The sequence below is a fragment of the Cygnus olor genome, chromosome 4, assembly GCF_009769625.2.
Source record: "Cygnus olor isolate bCygOlo1 chromosome 4, bCygOlo1.pri.v2, whole genome shotgun sequence".
Taxonomy (NCBI): domain Eukaryota; kingdom Metazoa; phylum Chordata; class Aves; order Anseriformes; family Anatidae; genus Cygnus; species Cygnus olor.
The window spans coordinates 73,525,909-73,552,492 of record NC_049172.1 but is presented as its reverse complement, the minus strand read 5'-3'; the positions used below and the strand labels follow the sequence as shown (position 1 = coordinate 73,552,492).

The window sequence follows — 26,584 nt, the reverse complement described above, 5'->3', positions numbered from 1 at the left end:
TTTAAAAATGAATGATGTTAAATTCATGTTTTATGTGAGTTTCAGGTGGTTATAGTACAACTTACGGATGCCATCATCCTGACAACATGAGATCATTTATCCAAGGACTCTTATGAAATTATGGCTTTTATTCTGCAAAGCACTGCAGCATTTTCTTTAAAATTTTGCTGAACTGAAATCCAGAGATCAAGGTATCACCAACAAAAAACATTTAATGCATTATTTAAAGATAATGTATTTTACAAAAGGACCAGTGAATACCCAACATTACATTCATATTTCAAGGAAGTGCTTGGTTTGATTCAAAGAATTTTTAACCAGAGTCCATCTTCAATATGTGGAGAAATACAGTGAGAAATCATGCAGGATATATTATAAAACAATTAAATGAGACACATAAGAGATGATTAAATCACTACGGTGTCTAAAACTTTCAATATTGTTTCTTTTTCTCTGCACTTTTAGAGTTTAAAAATGGAGTATAATACTAAAGGAGAATATAATGTAACTGATTTGAATTTTTAAAGGCTTTTCATAAAGTTGTTCATACACAGCTGTTTGGAAAATGGGTAACCATGGAGTGTATGTTAAGGTCTTTGGTGGATTAAGAACTGGTTTACAAGGCAGAAGCAAAGCATAAATGACTGTTTCTCAGCAGGCAAAAAAATAAATCCTGTAATGCATCAGGGGTCAGCACTGTGGTTGATTTTGTATAATATATTGTTTAACAGGTGAATAGACAGAAGCAAAATTTGCAAAAAGGAAAAAGCTGGTTCATCAGGTGAGAGTAGGGGAGTTTCTGTATCAGAAAGATGACAATAAAATATAATTTTATGTAATTTCTCTAGGTAAAAGGAACAATTTAAACTACATTATCTGCACTGACAGGAAGGCTCTGAGCTAATTCATCCTCTCAGAAAAAAATGTTTCATCAGTATGGACAGCTGGGCACAGATACCTTTTCTGTGCACAATATCACTCAAATCAGTGTTTAAGACATTAGCCTGTATGTTAAGGAGGATATTCACTTAATGCCCCAAATAGTTGTTTCAGCTTTGATCTCCACAACTTAAAAATCTTCCAGAAGTGGAAGAAGTTCAAGATAAGGATGACAAAATTAATGAAATTAATTAACCAACCTTATCTCCTATGACCAAGTAACCTGCCTGGCGGATGAGGGAAAGGCTGTTGATGTAGTCTACCTAGACTTCAGCATGGCCTTTGAAATGGTCTCCCACAGTATTCTCCTGGAAAAGCTGGCAGCCCATGGCTTGGACAGGTACACGCTTTGCTGGGTTGAAAACTGGCTGGATGGCTGGGCCCAGAGAGTGGTGGTGAACAGAGTGAAATCCACCTGGCGACTGATCACTGGTAGTGTTCCCCAGGGAACAGTGTTCAGCCTAGCAACCCAGCAGCAGTTCAACCTAGATTTTGTTGGCAATGATCTTACATTCGGTGCCATTGAAAACACACATACAGGAAAGCTTTAAAATTTTTATTTGTTAGAATGATAAGGCCGTCAGTAAATTAGAAATGTTGCTATTAACTTGGGACCTGATTCTGTCAACATTTATGCAGGTGCCTGATTTAATTCATGTAGTTAGACCAAGAGATGTTAATGGATCACATTTTTCAGTCTTAGTGTATGTATAACTGTTGTCAAGACCACAGCTCAAACTAAGAAACTAGTATTTAATTTTTCCCCCAAAGTATTGATTTACTTCTGAATTTAAAATTGATAGCCAATGTCTCTCAATGTAATAAATGAACCATCACCTGTCTGATGCATTTACAAGTGTCAACTCCAGATTTGGTGTCTGTCTGAATTCTGCTTGTAGCTCCTCTACTGTCAGCCTAACAATATCCCTCTTTGTCCAGTAAATGACAGATAAAAAAGACTGGAGATTTTGTGGGTACAACTGACTTAGGTATTCCCCATACATCGCCGTCATGGGTCTCCTCAAATGTGGACCAATAACCTTTGCTGGAGAATAACACAGATCTTAACTCAATTTCCAAAAACTTTACTGCATCAAATGACAATTTAGAGAAACTTTAAGAAATAGCATCTTATTAGTTTAAGATGTTTTTTCATGCTTATCTAATCAGAAGTAAGCACTGATGTAAAAATATGATTGGCAAGGAAATGGTTCATAATGTAGTTTAATAGCTATTTCCATTTTTAAAAGGCAGATAATGTTCACAGGTAATAATATAAATTAAGGAGTAAACTGTAGCCAGATCTGCAAGGTCAAAATTGGTGAAAGAATCTTTCACATGCAGTCAGCAGTCACCATAGTAATAATACATGTGATCAAGAATGAGTATGTAGTCACCAAAATGAACAAATGGTAATTCTCCATCTCCTCTCCCAGGACCTGATGTTTATGAATCTACTATTGCTGCTTCGTGAAATAATCAATGGAGTCATTTCTGCATATTTCAGTGGCATAGTAAGAAAAATGATCTGTAGAGCTTCAGCCCAGGACCTTATAGGTGTAAGGCTTCACTGACTGAGCTGAAGGACTTTGACAGTTAGCTAGGAGGGGATAAAATCCTATATAGAGAGAATGTGGAAAAAAATGGAAGATCCTATTATCCTTTGACAATTGGGTTCTGCTTTGACCTGTCCCTATTCATTCCTCTTGTGTATCCATTTCAAGAAAAGTGTTGTAATAAGTCCAATAGCATTGCACTAGTAAAGTAATATATGAGTTTAAAATGTCTTTCAGAAATTAAATGTTTATTTCTGGTAAGGAGTGTTTCTTCCTATAGCATATTTTGCTGGATGTGGTGCTGAACAAAGACACTATAGCTGCCTATTAAATATTTGAGTGCCTATTTCCATGATACTGGGAGGAGTTCTGATTTAGCAAGTAAATAATCACTTAAAATGTTTCACTTCCGCATTTTCCTTGAAGATTTCTGTGCCTAAGGCACAGAGGGTCTGCTTTTGACCAGTCTAGCACAACAGATAGAGAATGTGTCTTGTCATGCTTTTTCCACGTGTGCTTTCATATTCATAGGTCAAGTAAAAGAAAAAAAAATAAAAGGAAAACAATTGTAGCCCAAATAAAAAGTCATATAAATTACAATATATGTAGCAAGCACAGACATCAATTACAATGGTGAACAAAAAATAATCATCTTTATCTTATCTTTTATTTTCTTCAGGAGTTTGTGGAAGTTGACACACTAGAGGCCTGTGTGGCCATTCAGAGGGACCTGGATAGGCTGGAGAGTTGGGCAGTGAGGAACCTCATGAGGTTCAACAAGGGCAGGTGCAGGGTCCTTCACCTGAGGAGGAACAACCCCAGGCACCAGTACAGGTTGGGGGCTGACCTGCTGGAGAGCAGCTCTGCGGAGGGGGCCCTGGGGGTTTTGGTGGACAAGTTAACCGTGAGCCAACAATGTGCCCTTGTGGCCAAGAAGGCTAATGGGATCCTAGCTGGCATCAGGAGGAGTGTGGACGGCAGGTCGAGGGAGGTGATCCTCCCCTCTGCTCTGCACTAGTGAGGCCACACCTGGAGTATTGTGTGCAGTTCTGGACTTCCCAGTACAAGAGGGTTGTAGAACTTGAGAGGGTCTAGTGTAGAGCCATAAAGATAGTGAAGGGATTGGAGTATAAACTGAACAACAGGAAGTTTCATTGCTACATGAGGAAGAACATCTTTACGGTTTGGGTGACAGAGCGCTGGAACAGGCTGCTCAGAGAAGTTGTGGAGTCTCCTTCTTTGGAGATATTCAGAGCCTGCCTGGATGCAATCCTGTGTAACATGCTCTAGGTGACTATGCTTGAGCAGGGGGGTTGGACTAGATGATCTCTGGAGGTCCCTTCCAACCTCAACCATTCTGTGATTCTGTGATTCAGAAATAGCTTTCAGATAAAGAGTATAGGAGCATTCTGTATTATTTGGAATAAATTATGTTACATAAACATAGAAATATAAGTCTGGATGCAACAAAAAATGATTTTGTTAAAAACATCTTCTCACCTTTCTTGTACAAACTGTAGAAAAATCTCAAAGATGGGTTCTAAGAAAAAATGGACTTAGTACTCCAACTGGAGCCATACTGACATAGATCATGACTTCACAATATCTCTTCTAAAGCCTCTTCTTTATATATTGTAATAATTACAGATTGACATTTGCCATTTTCTTTTACAATCACATCACACTGTTAGACATATTGCAAGAATGCACTTGACATATCTTCCTGGTTTGACAGCATATCACAGGTAATTGTTCTTTGAGATTCTTTTTCTCATGAGTTCCATGTCCACCATGTAGTAATTTAATTTATATTTTGCTTGTTTTGTTTCTAAGAGTGTCTTGTGTGAGCATGTCAAAAATTTTACCAACGTCAAGCTGTATCGTATCTAGTGCTTCTCCCTACCCTCTATTTAGCTGCCCTGTCAAAAAAAATATGTTGTAATGTTTTGATGCAACCTATTTCTGACAAATCTGTTGCCTGTCCAACATCTGCTCCTTAATTACAAGATAATTAAACATTACTGCTTTACAACATGTTTCATTTCTTTCTGAGTACTGAAATTAGGCTGAATATCCTATAATTCTTCCTTCCTTCTTTACCTTTCTAAAAATAGATGTTTCTTTTTCTTAATCCCCAGAACATTCACTGTTATTGTTATTCTTGAGTTCTCAAAGATGATTCAGAAATTGCTTTGATTATTTTCTGAAGAACTGCAGGGTAAATTTGACTATGTTCTGTTTACTTTAAGGTACTTTAATAAATATAAATGTTTATGTAGATAAACTACCCTTTCCTAGTTCAGGTCTGTTGCACTTGCAACAGTTAGTTAATAGTTGGGTTAAATACCTGATCACATCTGCTTTTTAGGAAATTCTAGACAGAAATTTAAGGACCCTAAATATTACAGCTCTATGCCTTTTCTTTTGCTACCATTTTTGTATCTCTATGTTTGCTTGTTTTATCCCTGTGACCCTAAATAATTTCTTTTGTTCTTAATGTTTACTAGTTTTCATTATATTTTTAATGATTGCTTTTTGATTTTCAGATTGGACTTCTTTATACAATCACATCAGTCTCTTACTACACTTTGGAATGTTCCATAAATTAAGATAATTTTAAATATGCACTTCTTAATACTCCATTCAGAACTTTGAATTTTCTGATTCCCTTTCTACTTAAAATATTTCCCCTCGGCTTAGCAATGTTTTGTTGATGCTTAATTTTTGAAGTCTATTGTCACTATCACTTTTCCCTATTTCCCCAGTATATCCCAAACACTTACTCCACTTACTGAACATTATTTGCATGAAAGATGCAATTCAGTTCTTTCATCTGTGTACATGAACAAACATACATAAAGATGGCATAAACAAGATTTGAATAGATTAATCTGTTTAAAAGGCTCCTCTTTAAGAAACAACATTTAGTGAGATACTGAAATGCCAGAAACAGAAAGGTTGAGCTTGCAGTGGCTGCCAGTTCTTCGAAATGTAAACCAGTCTTGAATCATAGTGTGTGGTTTTTTCGTTTGTTTGTTTTTGTTTTTTCTGTTTTTACTTTAAAACAGATGTTAAGTGAGATGCATAAAACACGCTGTTTTCATTATGAGTAAAATAAATTTAAGGGCATTCATTCAAGAAGAAAATGTGGTTTCCTGACACAATGAAAATTTACTTCCTAGGAAAGATTGTCACTGCTGCTGATAAAAATAACACTAGGAATTCCCACTTTGTATCATTATTCAGCATCAAGCTACCAAAAAGTTTATTAAAATAGGGCATAAGGAAAAGATGGTAAAGAAAAACAATATAACAACAACAACAAAGTTGACTGTTTGAATTAGAAATCTTTTCCCATTCTTTCAATTATAGTGCCAAAAAATAAACCAATTGATACATGAATTGGACACCTATATGCTCAGAGAAGGCAAATAACAAAAAATTACATGAATATGAGGAAAAGATAGCTATCTATAAACCTTAAGCTTGACCCACATTCTTTGACATTTGTAAAAATTAACCTTAAAGGATTCTGGATCCAGGTCCTGACTCCAGCCCTGAAATATTAATGTAAAACCATTGGAATGCCTAAGTATAACGTAAGTGCATTATAATTAGTGAGACTTGATGTTTATGTTTCTGTGGTAGGATTTGTGTTTAAGCTGTTAGAGGACTGATATGGGAAATGTTTCTCTTTCTGCATAATGCCAGTGATTATATGTACAGAAGAATCCTATATAAAATTTGAGGAAAAGCCTCTGGTATTATAGTTACTTCAAGGAAAGCATTTAAAGTATTTATATAAGATAAATAATTGCTTTAAGATACATATTCATAAAGCACCAAACCATATAATACCATTACCTTAAATCTGTGGCTATTTTTTGCAATACATACAAGACAATAATGAAGAAACCAAATGTCATTTTACAGACCTTCAGAAAAGTAATTTGCTAGCTTTTTCATGCTAAAAGTGTTTTGTCCCTTATGTGATTTTTATTATACAATGTGAGCTAGAATACAGTTAGCTGGCCTAAATTGGTAGGTATATTGGCTACATTTTGCTTTGATCATTTGGTATAAATACTGTACTGTGTTCATTCTAAGTTTAAAGGTTTAAAAGAATTTAAAGGTTTTAAAAATATTCTCCTCATAGCTCAGATAACTTGCTGTCTTTTAAAAGGAAGTTTTACATTCTTCATCATGCACTTGGAGGCAAGTATGTGAAGACGGCTGTTTTCTTGCTATCAGAAAATGTGCCAGAGCTCTGTACATATAGAGTCAGTACAAACCCACTCTGTGAGCCTTCCTATGTCTTGAAGGTGTGACAACAAGATGTACCATGCCTACTGGAAAGTATTTATGCCCAAGGGCAGGGGGAGAATGTTCACAGAAGGAGGCGTCTAATCTTGCTGCCTTTCATTTTGTTTAATCTAGTTATGCCACGTTTTGCTGAACAAGTTGAGGTTGCCATCGAAGCGTTGAGTGCGAATGTCCCACAGCCATTTGAAGAGAATGAGTTCATAGATGCCTCCCGCTTGGTTTATGATGGAGTTCGTGACATCAGGAAAGCTGTTCTGATGATAAGGGTATGTAAGGCACCCGGGAAATAAAAGTTGGAACTTAAAGGAAAGTATCACACTGGATGGGAGGAATATAAAAGCTGCTTGGACTCAACCCTGTTTCATAATAAGCCAGAAAAGCTTGATACTTAAACAAGCATAAAATAAAAGTATGTTCATTGGAAAAGTATTTTTAAGCAAAGAGATTAGGGTATTTTAGGGGACAAACAAAAATTATTTTGTTACTCACCTGAGAGATGATTTTATCACAGCTGCCTGTAGATGCAAACTGTAGAACTCTTTCCGTAGTAATACCATTATTTTGCCAAGATTTTCAAAGTTTGTGTAGAATGTTTTTGTTTTCTTAATGTATGTGTGCTGCCTAGGATATGAGGTAAGTCTGGTTAAAATCTAAATGAGTAAATAAATTATCTTGCTGCTCCAGTGAGCATCTGCAAGGATGGTTTTGAATGTTTACTGAACTAAAGAATGTGTCATTTCAGTGTTGACTAACCAGTTGATTCAATTTGCTTAAGCATCTTAAAAAAAAAAAAAAGCAAAACAGCATAATAATTGTGACAGTAGATGTGTGTGTCTTGCTTTTCAATGTAGTCCATAATCAGATTTCAAAAAAATAAAATAAAATAAAAAATAGATAGATAGATAGATACTAGATATATATGGTTTGGATGGTTCGGACATCCCGATTGAGATTTTTATATGAAACCTAAATTTCCTTGAATCTGTCCTGATGAAAGCAAACGTACAAATGAAGTTATTGTGAAAATCACAGAGAAAACTGCCTCTTATGAAGCAACTGACAGTGCTAAAGCAACAACTCATCCCCTTAAGCAAACAGCATACACTTCAGGTTGTGAGTGTAGTATGGTACCGACGAAAGACTTCAGGCAATTACAGCACTCCAAAATATAGCTTCATTTTAGTCACCTGTCACTATATATTAACATTTACACAAAAAGCTTTTGACAGATTTAATTTTATAACTGCAAAACAAATCCCATTCCCATACCCAGTGCTAATCTGAGGTAGCTTGAATTATAGGCGTGGTTGATGATGGGGGCAAACATACCCTGTTGTGAGACATTTGGGGTATTTTCCAGATCAGGATGGAAATAGAATATCTGCATAGTAAAAGATCTCTGTTTTTCCTTCAACTATCCAGTTCCTTAGTCTGTAACGGTTGTTTCTAAACTTTCCTTAGGACAAGAGCCACTTCTAAGTACACATCAGTCTTTTAATCCAATCAGACATTTAAACTGCTTCATAAGATGCAGTCATGAGCTGGGTTCTTCTGCAGACCCATTTTCTACTGTCCGCTGCCCAGAGTTCTGGCTTCCAGGACCACCTTCCTGGGCAAAAGTGGGACATCAGATCTGTCCCACTGAGGTTGCTATGAGGTTTTCCGTACTGAGTGAGATTTTTGGCTAAGCAGAAATCACCATTTTAAATTCACTTCTTTCAGTGCCATCTTATTGTTATGTTAAGCACTAGCTTGGAAAGCTGATCAGCATTCAGGCTTCACAGTCTCCTTAGAAACACCCAGGTTACTGTCGCAGTTGTATCACTACCACTTTCCACTCCATGTATGATATGAGCTAATGAATTCTGCTTATCCAGATTAGGAAAATGTATTTTTTGCATTCAGACAATTAACTTATTTATGGAGCTAAATGTAGTGCTCCTTACTCAGGCAGAGAACTAAAGCACATAAATGGATTCATTATCCTTATGAGTTAACTGGGAAAATTCACATTGATAAATTTACATAAACCAGAGTTTGCTGAGTCAGAACCTTATCGTCTATAACAACCAATATTATTTTCAGTTTGAGACACTTCTTAGCATTCCCATCCAGATATCTAATGTTGAAATGGAATATACAATGAAAGGGTAGACACTAAGCTACAAAAGACAATCTTTATAATATTTTTATCTAATAATTTCTTAATTCTCACATATCCCTTTAATTCAGGCTGTAGAACTTATTGAAGAATTATTTAAAAAACGAACATAAAAAAACAAAAAACTTGCAAACCTTTTAGAGCTTCTGACACAAACAATTATTTTCAGGCAGTAATTGTTCATGTGCGTGCCATGAAAGATTGAATTTATCTGAGATGATTCTCTTATTTCATAAAGCCACTTTTAAAATTAATTTTTGTTGGTATTATTACATTTAGTAAGCTAAAGGAAAGGGGGGAATCTCTCTTCTTTGGAAAAGGGAGATTTTATTGATTGTCTGAAAGAGAAAGGAGACTCATTTTACATTGAGGTCTATTACTATGATCTATACAGAAGAAAAAATCTATTTCACAACAGAAGTAGTAGAAATAAATTTAGGAGTATAATTATAGAACCTAAAAATAAGATAGGAAATATTAACTTAGTTCCAACATCTTTTAAATTACTGCATAGGGATCAAATTGCACTTTGTTTTTTCATAACTACTTGTAAAATTCCTTCAGTAATTAGATGGAAACCTTCTTTACAGTTAGAAACAATCACAATGGCATTTTTTTTCATTCTTGTGTGTCTACGAGGCCAGTCTTTTTTCACACATGTCCTTTGCTATTGGCAGCCTCGCTAACAGCAGGTTAGTTGCAACTGCGTTAACGTGTTACATTTGTTTGGATCAGGCGTACACTTTCAGAGCCAAGCTCCAGTTGCTCCCACTTGCCATGTTTTGGTTCACATAATTCAGTGGTTCTGGAACATATGAACTTGATCCTTCTGGGTGATCCTGTAAGATGTGCTCTATCTAGGAGCATGTTAAATGTACTCTTAACATTATGGGAATTTCATTCCATGGCTGCAAAGCACACCTACACTGAATAAAAATCAAATTACGGTAGTGCAAAAGTCCTCAGCACCAACTGTTTGGAGGTAATGAATCCATACTTCTTAAAATAGGATTAGCCTTGATCACCCATAGGGTGGCCACTGGAATGAAATCCAAGGTGTTAACTACATCTCAGACCCTCTGGAAAATGAGACTTGATGCAGAATCACATCATCTTTTCAAATAGCCTGTCTCTGAAGGGCACTAAAGCAGAGTCCGTTGTCTATATTGAGAGCTTTACAGGTTGAATTCGAAGTATTAGTTATTACTGTAAATAATTAAACAGCTCAAGACCTGCTCTGTGAGAGGTTCTTTGTCTTTACTGCTCAGTTGGCGCTTACAGCACCTGAGTCACTCAGGCTGCAACCGCCTTTGTACAGAAACAAATGCCTAGAATAGCATGGAGTTGAATATAAAAGCATATTGTACAGGCTTTTTTCTCTTAGCTTTTAGAAGTAGAAGGTGTTTTAGTGGTAGAAAATAGGGAAATGTCTCTCTTCTCATTACAATATTGGCTTCACTTGGTGTTTACAGTGCTGAATTTCTTAAAATTGCATCTTAAAATTTTTAAGCATGTAGGGAACTATACTGTAGTGAGTCTTTTTGAATTGGTGAAATATTAAACAAACAACATTTGTAATTTTACATATCTATGCCATTTTACATCTAATACGTGCAAAGTTTACATTTTCATAATGGAGTTACAAAGGGTAGAAGAAAATTATAGTGATGGAAGATATTTTGTTCACAGCAAGTTCTTCAGTCTAGCAGCCATAGAAATATTAAAAATAAAAAAGTAAAAAATGCAATGACTGGAAGATGAGTTTCACCAAATTCATAGTAGAAGTAAAGCATGCATTCTAAAAGTAAAAGAATATAATTACCAGGTAATTTATCTTGGATTGTGCAAGTCTCTCCACTGGGAGAATTCATCAGAATTAGATGAATGCAGTGAAGAATATACTCTACATGTAGTAGAGACACATCATTTGAAAGAAAAATAATCTTTGTAAGTCTTATGGCCTGTGCTATACAGCAGTTTTCTGAAAATTATGAAAATGGTCATTTTTTTTTCATTAATATCAGTGAGTTTTTAAAATCTGTTAGTTTTGAAAATGATTCTAGCTCCCTCTTCCACAGGTGTTCATCAGAGTTTTGTTTAGATGCTGTCTCTAAGCTGAAATCCAAGTTTCCTTATTTTGTATGACCATAGATTCATATTTCTGAAGGACTGAATCTGTCCTTCTATCTTCCAACTCAGATAAATTAAGTTTCAGACTTTGTTGTCTTGGAAACTAGGTTTTAAATTCCATGGTTGAATTAGTTGTACACAAAAATTAGAGTTCTTATGATATATTTAGAAGTCTCTGCTAAGGAGTTAAAAAGCTTAATTCCAGTTACCTCTATATGTAATTTTTCTTTTTTTCCCCTTTGTCTCTAAACAAAACGGAGACCTTATTATATAGGCTGCATCTCCAAAGGATCAGATAGAACAAAGCAGCAGTGAAACTGTGAAAAACATGAAGCATGTTTGAAATGGCAGCCTACAGATAAGAGTTCACTAGTATTCTTCATTTTAATGAAAAATGTAGCTGTTCTTGGAACAAAATGAGGGTGAAGAATTCTCCACGCTTGAAAACCTTAAGCAAGTGAATCTGAAAGTTAATTCTGGATTAGATCTCACTTGTACATGTAGTAACTACTGGGATTTCTTGTATTCATAGTATATTATAACAATTCCATTACCTTGTCCTTTTGTTTTGTACTGCCTTTTCTCCAAGTTCAAAATCTATACCCATTAAGTTCCTGTCTATTAAAGACCACAAATTTTAACATTGTGAATGCCAGGCAGTAAGAAGCAGCAATGCATTTTTCTGAATGTTTAAGAATGAATCACTGAAACACAGAAGTTTCAGAATGTTTTGACTCTTTGAGAGCCTGTGCTTACATGTTACACTGTTGGGATCTAAAATTTTGAATATTACACCTGGCTGATCTCTCCAGCTTAGGCTATCACAGCCTTTACCCTGCTTCAGCTCTGATTGCAAGAAGCTGTGAAAGGGCTACTTATTACCTTTTATAGTCTTATGTCTACAAAATTGTGCAGACAGAAGAAACAAAGAAGAGTATACCCGGGGAAGGGTGTTGGTTTTGCAATGCCCAGTGCAACTGGCTAGTTGAATGGACTTGGAAGATGGGGAAGAGTCAGATGGTTTGCAAAGAAGGGGCTGAAGCTTTCCTGCCTATTCCAACTCTTTGCTGTAAAGGCTGGGCAGATGAAAATCTGAGCCCTATGACAGGAAGTACTCTGTCTTGCTTAGGGAGTTATGTGCTTCTGTTAGTAGCTGGTTTGCTTACGACAGAATTTAAAGTCACATCCTGCCTTCAGGCAGCTGAGCAGAGAGAATAAAGTGATTAAAGATGTTTGGGCAGCAAGACCATTGGACAGTAGTACAATGATGGGTACCAATCTTTCATTTCCTTTGTATGGCAGAAGAGAGAAGACAAATTCATTTTTTTCACCTAGACTTGATCTCCTGTCTAACCTGTTAGATGCACTATTTGTACATGCATCTCGTCAGAGATGCTGCCTGAGTTTTATTACCATACTGTCATACGTGGTTATTTCTTCCTTCAGTGCTCAAAACACATATTTAATTCATACTCTTTAAGCCAAATGAAGAAGGCTGTGTTTTTTTTTTCTCCCCATCATGTGCACTTCACCATGTACCACCTAGCAAAGCAGATGATTTTCTGTTACAAACAGTGATGTGCACTTCGTGTTGGAAACCAGACTGTAATATAAATATCTCCAAAAGACTTCTCAACATTATGTTAGAGAGTTTGGACCAGTTCCTAGTGACTGAGCATCTTCAAGACAGAGCTGTAATGACAACTGGCAATGATTAGCACCTCTGCTAGGAAACTTGATGGCGCCTCCAAGCAAGAAATGCCAGCATGAATGATTTCTTCTATGACGGTAGCCCCTCAGGTGGGTACCCAGTAGGGTGAGGATCTCTCTGTAGTTACTGTGATCTTCTTTTTCTATTACTATCATTTATTGTACCTACAGAAGTTACTTGTGGACAGACTGTTGTACTAGATGCTATTAAAGTGCAAAATGGAATATAGTCTTCCATTCTGAGGCTATTTCTGTTCTTGGACCTTCTATATCAAATATAATACTAACTATTGTTTTAAAGTAGGCTGTTTCTCTCTTTCTTGCTGTTCTGGTTTTGACTGGAATAGCTAATTTTCTTGCTAGTGCTGTGTTTTGGATTTAGGATGAAAATAATGCTGATAATGCACTAGTGTTTTAGATATTACTGAGCAGTGCTTACACAGAGCCAAGGACTTCTCAGCTCCTTGTGCTGCCCTGCCAGTGAGGAGACTGGGGGTGCACAAGAAGCTGGGAGGGGACAGAACCAAGACAGCTGACCCAGATTGACCAAAGGAATATCCCATACCATGTGGCATCATGTGAAACAATAAATATAGGGTGGCTGGCCAGTAGGTCGTGAGCAATTGCATTGTGCATCACTTTGTATATTCTGTGTTCATTATTATTATTATTATCCTTCCTTCCTTTTCTGTGCTATTAAGCTGTCTTTATCTCAACCCATGAGTTAGTTTTTACCCCGTTTTTTTTTCCAGTTCTCTCTCCGATCTCACTGTGGTTGTGAGGGGAGGTATGAGCAAACAGCTGTGTAGTGCTTAGCTGCCTGTGGGGTTAAACCACAATGCTCTCCTATATATTTAAGGGAGATTTTTTTCCTCCTATCCTGTGCTAGAAGGTGAAAATACCAAACAAACAGATCCATCATTTATCTTTTTTTTTCTCCCTCCCTCCCTCCAACATTTTAAAGAACCTGAAAACAAGTCGTATGTAACTAGGTTTGGTCAGTATGCTCAGATACCCTCACATCGTTTATATAGCACCAGCGATGGAGATAACGTAGTTTCAGTTTAGGGGGTGAAGCAAATTCCAAAGGCCTGGGTCTGAAAAGAGTTGTTGGTACCAACAAGACAAAGCAGCTTATGAATTTTACATTTGTTTCAAAAACGGTTGACATAATTTACATTTTCTTTCAAGAGGAAATCTCTTATTCACTTTGATAACTTTTTCTTCCAGGATGTGAGTTACCTCTTCCCAGGTATTTACTTTCTCTTTTGAAGATTATGCTGAGATTCCAGGAATATAATAATAGTAGTGTCCATTTATAAATTAAATAATATTGTTTTGAAATACTACATTCCGGTTGCTAATGTTTCCAAAGGATGTTTGTTTCTGGAACTGCATTCATCATGTTAACAGAGTTTTAAAAAGTTGCAGCAAGGTAATGATATATGCCGTTTGTAAAGGAAACTAAAGTTGAAACAACTTAATTTTTAAGCCAATTCAATTTCAGTTCTTGACTGCTTGGGCAGACAAGTTAATTTAAAAGGAAAGAGAAACAACGTTTCCTGGGCAGGTAGTTGATGAAATAAGAACTTACTGTACATAGGACCTTTGTATCCTTTATAAGCTTGTCATCCACTCTCATGCTTTCTCTCCCTTTCTCTCCTTCTAGACCCCTGAAGAGCTAGAGGATGATTCAGACTTTGAGCAGGAAGATTATGATGTTCGCAGCCGAACAAGTGTTCAAACTGAAGATGACCAACTGATTGCTGGCCAGAGTGCAAGGGTGGGTATAAAACCCATGTTCTAAGCTAAGTGTTTGTATAGCTACAAATGAAAAGCTATACCTCAGAAAGCACATGCAAATTTCAGATCTTCAGGGTCACTTAAGAAATAGCAGGAGTAATTTAACCTAGGTGTTTAAAGTTTTTCATGTCTTGCCTATCTGAAAAGCGCAGAGTTTATTGAATGATTTTCCTTAGGCTTAGGTTATACCCTGTTATCACCTATTTGCTCTGGTTAGTGCTGTAGGAGGAGGCCTTGCAAGTTTGGAATGTGCTGTAATTGTGGCAGTATTCAGCAAATTAAAAACTGAAATTAAAAAATAAAAATAAAAAAAAAATCCCATCAGGGCACCATGTACTGTATCCAGAAAAATCTTATTTTTGTCATGTTTCCCAGTGTGCAAACTTGTCAAAGAGAGCTGTTTAGGCTCTGGAGTAGTCCCTGTAATTTAATTGTAATTGAAGACATTTGTTACTGAGTCAATGTAATTTTACCAGGGTAATTATATAATGATGAACTGTACTCATTGTGATTTGTGACCTTAGTTTGTGCATGGGGAATGCAAATTAAGCTGATGAGTGCTTCAGGGGTCACAGGTGCCAGAGAAGTGAAGTTTGTTGACACAGGATTATGCCAGGATAGAACAATAGGCTCTATGATTCTTTGCCACTCTCTGATGAATGTTTACCTTTCACTAAACACACTGTTCATCTCAGATTAAAAAAATAATAATAATAACAGAGGTATCATTTGGGGGATAAACGACATCATGAAATTATGTTTGTCTGGAAAGAAAGTTAAACAACAACAACAAAGGCCTTAGAATTTCTCAGCAGAGAATCACTGGAGAACTGTGAACTACCTGGATTATTTCCATGGCTGATTTGCACATTTCTGCAGGTTTCTTCTGGTAATAGAACTTGCTGAAAGTGAAATAATGAGCTAAATGAGAAGCATACACATTCACAGACACACACACACGCACACTCTCTCTCCCTCTCTCTCAAACAAAAGCTAGTAGCTGGGAAGGTAACTTCTTACGTGGAATTCTGGAAGAGGATTTGCAAGGCTGAGAACCTCGAAGGCCAAACGGCAATGATGGTTTGAAAGATTAGTTCAAAGGATGTGGAAGGAGGAGTTATCAGCTGTTGTAGGAAGACACACAGTATATTAGGACTTGAAGTAAACATTTTAGACACTGCAAAGGAAGGGTAATGCAAACCTAAATGAAGTTTACTTGGAGGTATGGGAGGAATGCAAGACAGATACAATGAAATGTGTGGAAGTTCCTTTTTTAAATTAATTTCACTGTATATTGAATACAGATAGTAAAAATTCCATACCAGGTACCAGAAGAGCTGGTTCTCTGTCACTGTATCCCAAGAACAAAAATGCACTGTCTGTTATTGGGTCTCCTGGATATGATGACTAGTAACCTCACCACCTGGATGAAGACCAGTGTGATTGCAGGTCCCATCCCAGTGAGTTGGGTGACCAGGAACTGGCACTGAAAAGCATGAAGTTGGGAGAGTTGCAGAAAGACATCTGGATGCCTATATCTTATTCTGAGAACTATAATGAGTATTCTGGATGCACATGAATATCTGTTGGGGTATTTTTATATTTTAAAGAGCATAAAGTTCTGTTAATTGATTACTAAAGTAAGTCTGAAATATAAAAGTACTGAAGTGTAATATTGGTATTTTGTAGTCGTTTTTTAGGTTGCATCTAAGATTGGTTATCATGTCATCTTTTTTGATCTAAAAAACACAGACTGCAGTAGTACTTTTGCAAAGAATCTAGTTCACCTAGGGACTTAGGAGTCTTAAATTGTATTACATTTATTGCAGTTATTATCACTGCTGCACTTAAAACCTGCTTTGATCAGCTGCACACTGTATAAGCATAATATATTATAAAGACAGTCCCATTACTGGGTAACTTATAATGCAGTATGTCACAAGAAGCAACAAGTGGATGAAAACATAAAACAAAAACATGCTAAGAAGAAGCGACACCGTCCACAATCTTAAGTCCTGAGTGACTCGTTGAAATGAGTTTGCTAAGCACAGTAGTATCTTATTTGAACCTTTTCCTTAGAAAACCTAGATTTTAAGTTGTGGATTGTAATGGATTTGTTTAATATTCTTACTGTATAAAGCTATTAGCATTTCAGTAGGAAAGCTTGTGTTGGTCTTCAGTAGGAATAAAACTTGAATATATGATCTGCGTTTGCTGCAGGATATAGCTTCTTTGAAAATGTATCAGCAGCTGGAATAGAAATGTTAAAACATTGCACACCAATTTAAAGGCTGTGCAGATGAAGCTGCCCACTGAGAGAAACCACATGCAAGACATACAGACCAGCTTTCCAAATTCTACTGCTCCCATCATATTCTTTTAATTTCAGTTAATTCAACTGTTTTAGTGTTTTATATGTACACTTATTTATTTATTTATTAGCTTGACTTACACTGCATTTTTCTGTGGAAAGACTAATATGCTAACATTTTAAACTGCTGAGTTACATTGATAAGGCCTAATTAAAAGTCATGTGTTGAATTTTAATTTGATTAACTTGCAAATTTCTCATTTTCTGATCTACTGTTTATAACCTTTCTTAATTTCAGTTTTGGAAAAGGTCAATTATGAATTTTTAAAAGCCAAGAGCGTTTTAAGAATATGTAGAGAAAGACTTCAGCTGATTGAAAGTGACATAAACAAGAAAAAATGTAACGACACTTAAATATATGTCACACCCCATTAAATGTGGTCTTGAGAGCCCTAAAGCCAAATCGTAGCTCAACTTGGAAATCATTATTGGAAGTGTCCATTTGATCTTCAGAAATAATTATTATAATTTTGTAGGCTTTTCTTTTTAAGTGGGTGGGGGAATTTTCTGCTTTGTCGATAATGTCGAGACAAATTAGTATCAACTCGTTTAGTGTCTTTTTGCTTATCTCCAAGATACAGTTAGACTACTAAATGTTATTGAAAGGTACATTCATTACAGCTCACTTCAAATGTATTATCTTGCATGTCATAGCTTATTTTAGTGTTGGGTTAAGCAGAAAACTGCTGTATTCCTGACAGAGATTGAGACTGGGGGAGTTGCTGGCAATTCAGTCTGCCGTTTCCAATAGATTTCATTCATTTTCTTTCTCCTAAAGGTTAAAGATAATTTCTGTTAAATCTTAATCTTCTTCTATAGAGTGGTGAAGAATCTGTATATCATGGCATTACATCATTTTTAAATTTTTGAAGGTAAAAGAAGACCTACAAGCATCCTGTGAATTTGTTTGTGCCTGTACTAACAGAAACTAAATGTCTACTGGACTTTGCTTAACGTCTTCCACTGCCATAAAAAGAAGCTAGAAGTTGGGCATGCAGTTTGAGTCAATAAATATATTTCTAGCATCCTTTTTTCATGCCCAGCTTCTCCCATTTTTCTTCTCCAGGCTATCATGGCTCAGCTTCCCCAGGAGGAAAAGGCTAAGATTGCTGAGCAGGTAGAGATATTCCACCAAGAAAAGAGCAAGCTGGATGCGGAGGTAGCCAAGTGGGATGACAGTGGTAATGACATCATTGTGTTGGCAAAGCAGATGTGCATGATTATGATGGAAATGACAGACTTTACTAGGTAAGGACAAAATAATATTACGCTAAAGAGTTCTTCAGACATCCTTCTTCTTTCCTTTTTGTTGCAGTTTATAGCCTATTGAGATGATGCACTGTGTTTTGGGGGATGCAAAGCCTGATAACATAGGTCATACATAATGGGATGGATTCTATGGTTCTCTGTGCATGATTGCTTTAGATATTTCACCAAATGGGATTAAATACTTGAAGTTTTTGCCTTATTTGCAAATTTGTTTTATTTGCAGATCGCCTTGAATTTCAGCAGCAAAGATAGTCTGTGACCTTACAGACACTCAACTGACATTTTGTTTAGTACCCATCTAAATGCATGTGCCTCTCTGAACTTTCAACATTTCAACACAATTTGTGTCAATCAAAAATAATGGCAAAACTACTTATATAATTTTGAAGGCTGAACTTCTTTCTAAAAAAAAATCAAATTAAATGAAACTGTTTTGATCTAATACTTCATTGTAGTCTGTCAGTAACGATTTTTTTTGCTTTCATTTCTTTTTTCTATTGATGTCTTTTTCTTTTCTAATTGCAAAGAATCAAAAGGCAATTCAGTAGTGATATCATGTAAACAGAATTATTTTGTTTAAATATGGTCATATTATTAATCACACCAGGGATAACTTTTTACAAGATGCTTTGGATTAGAGGTCACCATAGTAAATAACTGCTTTTTTGATATTTATTCTGAATGGGAGTTCAAAATTATAAATGCCATTTATCAAAATCCGATTAAATAAAACTAGACAAAAATCTTTTTTTATTTTATTTGTCTTTCATCATGATTAAAACACCTTGTGTCTGGAGCATTCAGCCCATTTCAGAGAAAACAGTCTCTGCAGTGACAATACAGTGTTTTCACATACCTTATACATATATTTGTATGTAAATAATATTAATTTACATGGGTAGTTAATTGGTATAGGTATCAGCAAATATTTTTATGCATTTTAAATTTAAATATATATATAGAAAGTTTGCCTACACTTGAATAGATGACTGCTGTATTTCTTTCTGAATAATTATTCACTCAGTTTACTCATTTTTCTCCCAGCTTGTGTTTTCACAACTATTCTTTTGGCAGCAGACTCACAATTTCTGTATACCAAATGAGAGTGCAGAACCTCCTGTGAAGGGTGATGTTTTCAAGAAGTCTTAGTTACCTTTTGTATTATTCTTGTCTTTGGCTCTCTGATCTTTCTGTCAAAAAACAGAGTGAAAAACTGCCCAAGCAGTGCCATCATTTCACATAATGAAGAAATAATGTTCTAAAGCAACAGTCCAGAATATCAATGCTTTCTGCAACCTTCTGGACAATCTTTGATCCATTAAGCTTCAAATTGAAAGTTTTGTAATTGCATTTTCTACCATCAAAAGAACAGAACTAATATGAGAATGAGAGAAAAACCACTGGCATATCTGAAGTAAATTAAAAAAAAAAAAAAAACACAGTGCAGCCCTGTCTACATCAGATTTAATAAAAAATTGTTTAATATATTCCATTAAAATAGAACAAAGCCTTTTATACATGTTGGTTGACTGTAACCTCAGCAGTGTTAAAATAGAATTTTTTTTTCAAGTGTATGGAATTTCTGACAGTCAAATCGGCTGCTGTAATTAATGTAAACGCATATGAGGTCACTATGAAGGACTTCTGTTACAGTTTAAGTTCAATGGAAATTAGATACTTGTGTTTCAAGATCTATTTGAAGTGGAAATGAAAGTATGGAAAGAACCTTAATGATTCTATGATTCTAAGATAAAAATGGAAATATGTTTCAACATGTGTAGTTCCACCCTGAATGGCAGCTGAACTCCACCACACCACTCTCTCACTCCCTCGCCTCAAAGGAAGAGGGGGAGAAAATACAATGGGAAAGGGCTCTAGGGTTGAGAATAAGGACAGAGAGATCAACAGTTACTGTCCATGGGCAAAAAAAGACTCAGATTAGGGAGATTAATATAATTTATTGCCTACGCCTACTAGTAACAGACTAGAGCAGTGAGAAACTAAAAGCAAGCCAGAAAGACTTTTCCTCCCCATTCACGCTCTTCTACCCCCTCTCCCCTGATGGGGAATGGGGAATGAGGGTTGCCGTCAGTCCATAACACTTCATCTCTACCAGGCCTTCATTTTCACTCTCTGCCTCTGCTCCACGTGGGGTCCCTCCATGGGTCCCTTTTGGAGCCAGCTGGAGCTGGGTTTGATCTGACATGGGGCAGCTTCAAGGCACTTCTCACAGAGGCCACCCCTGCTGCCCCCTGCTACCAAATCCGTGACACATAAACCTCATAATAAGCCCCAAATGTGTTATTCTTGACATCACAGATGAAAAAGCTGTGAAAGTAATAGTATGTTGTCCTTAGAAAAAACACCTTCAGTTTTATGTTAAAATATCCGAAGTTTGATCTTATGATTTTCCATCAGCCTTGTCCAAAGCTGTATTTCTCCACATAGTAGCAAAATTAAATAATTAAATAAGGGAAATCAGCTTCTTTCCAACTGAGACATTCTCAGGGGCAGTAGCAAAAGTTATTATAAGCAGGATTAAAGTTTTGTGTCTGAAACAAACTACAGTGCAAGTCCGCAGCGACTTTTTATTTTTTTCAAATATATCTTGGTAACTCTAATGATTAAAATCAGATGTTTGTACATCAACTTAAAAGTATAGTATCAATCTTAAAACAAATTATACGTTTTAAATTTAACAATTATGCTTCAAGAATCTTTGATTTATGACACATTTTTTAAAAAAAAGGTTTTCTAAACTGTGCCATTCTGTTCTAGACTTGGCAAGCTTAACATCAACCACTGGCTTGAGAATAACATACTTTTTAATAGTTGTGTACTTGAGAAAGAATGTCAGCTTAACGGGCACTTAAAAATGCACATACATTTAGTGTAGCTCATGTGCTTAAGGCACTATCAAACTAAATTGCTAGTGTGGCATTTTGTAAGAGATGAAATATAGCAGACCAATACCTTAATCAATCTGTACTATACAAACTAGTTGAAAGGTGTCTTTGTAATAAGTTAAGAAGTCATTCATGTTTCTGTTTTAAAATCAAATACCAAACAGGATCACTAAAACTGCTTCCTTGCATGATTGTTCATAATTGTATTTCACAGAGGTAAAGGCCCACTGAAGAATACATCAGATGTGATTAATGCAGCCAAGAAGATTGCAGAGGCAGGATCAAGGATGGACAAATTGGCACGGGCGGTAGCTGATCAGGTAATAACAAAAACAAGCATGAATATAATTTCTATCAATGAGTTGCATTTTTCAGGATAGGGATATCTTTTCTTCTGTAGCAATTAACTTGATTTTTGCAGTTCATAAAAGTCATAAAGAAGTCTTAAAACCTCAGAAATTCCTGAGTTGTTCCACAACCTCACTTTCTGGACTGGGGAGACTATTATAATTAGATTAATATATTTGCTGGCATGAAAGCGGTAGACTTAGATGCTCTGTTACCCTTGTGTTGTGGTTTAGCCCGGCTGGCAGTCAAACACCACACAGCCGTTCGCTCACCCTCCCCCCTCCCTCTCCGGGATGGGGGAGAGAAACGGGAAAGTGAAGCCTGTGAGTTGAGATAAAGACAGTTTATTAAGACAGGGAAAAGAATAACAACAATAATAATAATAATAATAGTATTAATAGTAATAATGTGTACGAAATAAGTGATGCACAATGCAATTGCTCACCACCCGTTGACCGATGCCCAGCCTATCCCCGAGCAGCCGGCCACCCCTCCACCCCGGCTAGCCACCCCTATATATTGTTCAGCATGACGTCAGATGGTATGGAATACCCCTTTGGCCAGTTTGGGTCAGCTGTCCTGGGTCTGTCCCCTCCCAGCTTCTGCTGCATCCCTAGCCTGCTCGCTAGCAGGACAGAGAGAGGCTGAAAAGTCCTTGGCTTGGTGTAAGCACTGCTCTACAACAATTAAAACATCAGCATGTTATCAGCGCTCTTCTCATTCTAATCCAAAACATAGCACCCTGCCAGCTACTAGGAGGAAAATTAACTCTGTCCTGACTGAAACCAGGACACCTTGCCATATGCCTAGGACTTCTTATATTGTTTCAGCTCCTTCTTCCAGCAGTTCCTTGATATTGCACTTTTCTTTCTCAGGATATGCTGATTCCATTGCATACCCTTTGCAGGGTACTGTGTTCTTCATCTTACAGAGCCCTGCTCTATGCTCTAGGGTCTGTGTCCACAGTCCCATTACCAAATTCATTTCACAACTATACAAATAAATTTGCTATATTCAGACCTTTTCTTTCAGATTGGATTATCTATTATTATCTATTATCTATTATTGGATTATCTATTATCTATTATCTATCGGATAGCAAGCGAAAGCATTGTATTAAAAGTCAAGAGCCAAATTTCAAATTCGGGTGTTTGGTTCTAGGTACCTAATTTTAGATTTATGCAAATTAAAGTTGACAATTTGTTCCCTTTGAAAAAATGAAAAATAAATCTTTTTTCTCTAACAATCCCCTGGAATACTCTGTAGAAAGCATGACAGAGTATAGGGAAATGAAGTAAATTAAAAATTGGGGTTTATTTGGGTTAAGAACTTTTATTTGTTCAACTAATTCTGATTTTCTTCATCTTTCATTTTGCATGTTCACCTAATGCTAATTTAATGTCCGATTTGCTGGCATACATTGAGCAAATGAGCCTTGGGCAACAAAATTGTAACCCTTGTGCATCAAGTGATCTAGAACAAACAAGAAGGTGATTCGGTGATAACATTGTAAAAACTCATGTGAAAACCTCATAGTACCACCTAACTATGAGTATGGGTGCCTCACTTCAGATACTCTTTGTAGAAACATTTCCATAAATACTTTTTATGCAGCTTTTGAAGGAGTTAGATTTTCTATCACTAATAGTAAAATGTTTTACAATACTTTCTTTGTAGAGTTTTTCCCTTATATATTTATTGGCATTATTTGTCATCTTCCCACAGTTTCTTTTTTTTCCACTGGCATCAGCAGAAACCTTGCTGGAAGAGGGAACTATAACTTCCTTGCCTCTAGTCTTTCTCTTCAAAATAAGTATTTATTTTTTTGTCATCAAGGAGGCATGCAATAGCATGTAACACATCCTGCTAGGGAACATGATCCAGAGTGGCAAGAAAGAAACCTGAATCTGCACATTTTTCCATAATCTCAGAAAGCTTGTATTTGGGGTTTTCATCCCATTCCCATCGTTCAAATGTAGCAACTGTGTATTTTAGTGTAAGAATGAGAAATACATCTGTCAGCTGATGAAATCCCTAATCTACAATATCTGCAAAGGTGAAATATTTTCAAGAAACCTGAGGTAAAAAAAAACATGCTGTGCTTAGAGTGCATGGGCTTGAGTCACATTTTAAATTTCAGATGACTGTAACATACACACTTTAATAATAAACAGTAAAATCACCATGAGAATGAAGTGTTTGTTTTAATGCTTGCAGTTTAATGATATTTTCCAGAACTTTGGAGATGCTCATGCAATATAAGCTTTTTATGGACAGTTGCATTTTTAATTACTGTTCCAGTGAGAGAGATCTTACAGTTTCATTTGCTCCGAGGTACTTGTATTTAAAGCCTTGTCAGCTCTCTAGAGGTATTACTTTAAAGTTCATTTCTTTCAGTTCATAGACTTCAAGAGTAGGGTAAATATTTCTGTATTAAATTGCTGCCAGTAGGGAGAAGAGGTCTCTCAGGGATTCATGCCTTAAAGATATGGCAACTGTATGAGAAAGAGAGGCATTATAGCATTGTCGCAAGTATGGAACAGATTCAATCTAACTGCCACAGTGAACCTCCAGCTTTGTATATTGTTAGTTTTAAAGGGAGAGGAAAAAGCAAGTGACTGCTTTCAGGACTGTAAATGATACTATATGCAACTATTTCAACTATTTCACCTCAAACTTGTTCCTTGCTGGCATTAGGTATTGGGGATAGAACAGTCATCTCAAGTCAAGACTTGTGATGCTTTTGACCCACGTGCGTTTAATTCTATCAAGTTTTGTTGAAGTGCTCTGATAATATTTCACCCTACACATGAAAAACTGAGTATAAACTTTTTAAGATGCTAAAAAATGAATTTGGAAGTCCCTAAATCTTTGATTTCCAAGCAATACATTCAAAGATCATTGTCAGTCAGACTTTATTAGATGGCCCTGATAAGTATACTGGAGACATGCTGTTAGCAGTGGGCCCTTTTAGCTCTTTTTAATCAGAGTGAATTACTGGGGCCTGTTCTCTAGGGCACGACAAAGAATATTAATTATAAGAGTGTTGTTTATTATACTGTTGATATTGTGGGGGATGATGCCGTTTCTGTTAAGTGTCCCAAAGACCATGAATAAATTACACTTGAGCCTTTTCTAGTTGTATTTGTTATGAAACCTTCATTAAGTCTGCTGTGTTTGACCTAATGTAATTTGTATTAACACATGATTGATAGCACATGGTGTTCAAAATGGTACAGGACTGTAGATAGCTTTCCACCTAGTATGAAAAGCTATCCCTTAGACATGCAGAGAGACCAGTTTAGCTCATTGTATTCTTAAGAAGGGCTGCAAGACTGATGTTATCTCCAGAGACACTGTGTAATATCTCACTTATCGTTTGGTAAATTGTTTCCCTCTGGCACAGACTAAGGTATTTAGGCATTAACAACAAGCTAGCCAAATTTGTCAATATTGAAACCAGGCCGACTCGCATCTACCTCTTGAGTACTTAATATGTCAGTAAGGGCCCTGGCTTCTGCAAAGTCTGAAGCAGAGCTGTGTCCCCTGAAAGTCTGCACAAATGCCAGAGAAGCTGGCATGACAGTCAGCAGTTGGCAGTAGAGTGGATGTAATCAATTGGAAATGGTCCCTACTGCATCTTAACCATGGTACCTAGCAGGCACGCTGATACCTGGAGTTTCAGATCAAATATGGTCTTTTGCCTACTCAACAGATTCCTCTGCTCTGTACAAACTGATATCCTCAAAACTGAACCTCTCCACAAAACATAGCAATCATGTTATTTCCTTTGTCTTTCACTAGTGGCTGATTGAGAGGTTTTCCTTTTTACAAAAAACTTAAGGAGCATCTTCAGGTTACGATTCATAAGCTTGACTTCAATGAAAGGTAGTTTAATTTTTGTGTTTCAGCAAGTTATCTTAGAGAAAGACAAAGAGAAATGGGCCACCTAATGTTATACACATATTGCCACTATCTCCTCTGATTACCTCTCTCTGTAATAAGCATATAAACTCAGCTATATTTAATCAAATATTTCTTTTGTCTGCAGTGCCCTGACTCAGCCTGCAAACAGGATCTGCTAGCCTACCTACAACGCATTGCCCTCTACTGCCACCAACTTAATATCTGCAGCAAAGTGAAGGCAGAAGTTCAAAACCTGGGAGGAGAACTTATTGTATCGGGGGTAAGCTGGTATTTGTATTTAGCCATTTATGTTTCGCATTGCAGTACTTAAAATGGAGCATTTTTGATGACAGTAATGTCTAAAACAAAAATACAGTGATTCATGAACAGTCGTTTTAAAATTTTATCACCGTTATTCCAGACCTTACAATAACTTGCGTAAAGCAATTGATTTTTCCAATTACCCTTTGTTTATAGAAACCTTGTAAAATCTTCATTCTTCCAAAAGAAATTTCATAGCCTAGTAAGTCATTGCCAAGCTGTGAATATTATAATTATTTGGAGCTTTTGTATATTTGCTCATTATAAATCTTCTTTCCTTTGTTACTACTGGTAATTTCCTTCCTCTGTGCAGAAGCTAGCTTTGTATGAAGTGCATGTTGTTAAGATGGTGATGACTAATGGGATTTCATTCACTCAGGTTCCAATGCACACTAGGTTTAGCAAAAACTCTTGGAAGGCCAGCAAAATATTTTAATTTTTGATGCACGTGCTGTTTTCAAATACAATTGCCCAGCCCAATGATTATATACCTTTTCCCATTCTGTTATTTATTTCCAATGAATACTAGAAACATTTTACTTGCAATCATTTTTAGAAATAAAGTCAGTAAGGTGCAGCAGAGCTCATATAAATAATGAGTTTTCTGTGTTTTTGAAACTATTTTTTCTTTCCTTCTCCTAATGCTGTACTCTGTACTTCTGAGATATTACTAGAACTAAGTAGTAGTGATTAATGCTCTTCTAAAAAGATTAAAAAAAATAATTATTGGTTTGTTCTTTTAACTAATCACCCTAGTATTAGCCCCATGATACCTTTGCTATCTTCAAGCTCAAATACAGACCATATGTATGTAAATGCATAATACATTTCACTCTCCTGA

The 26,584-nt window shown here is 36.3% G+C and overlaps 1 protein-coding gene across 4 annotated transcripts in view; it reads left to right on the top strand.

The window, feature by feature from the left end:
• Nucleotides 1-26,584, top strand: part of CTNNA2 (catenin alpha 2) — a 478,287-nt gene that overhangs the window by 420,547 nt on the left and 31,156 nt on the right. For all 4 annotated transcript variants that reach the window (XM_040555118.1, XM_040555119.1, XM_040555120.1 and 1 more), the window contains exons 13-17: nucleotides 6,933-7,084; nucleotides 14,489-14,602; nucleotides 18,060-18,241; nucleotides 21,383-21,488; nucleotides 25,568-25,702. In XM_040555118.1, the coding sequence (XP_040411052.1) occupies nucleotides 6,933-7,084; nucleotides 14,489-14,602; nucleotides 18,060-18,241; nucleotides 21,383-21,488; nucleotides 25,568-25,702 (689 nt within the window). The remainder of the gene's footprint in view (nucleotides 1-6,932; nucleotides 7,085-14,488; nucleotides 14,603-18,059; nucleotides 18,242-21,382; nucleotides 21,489-25,567; nucleotides 25,703-26,584) is intronic.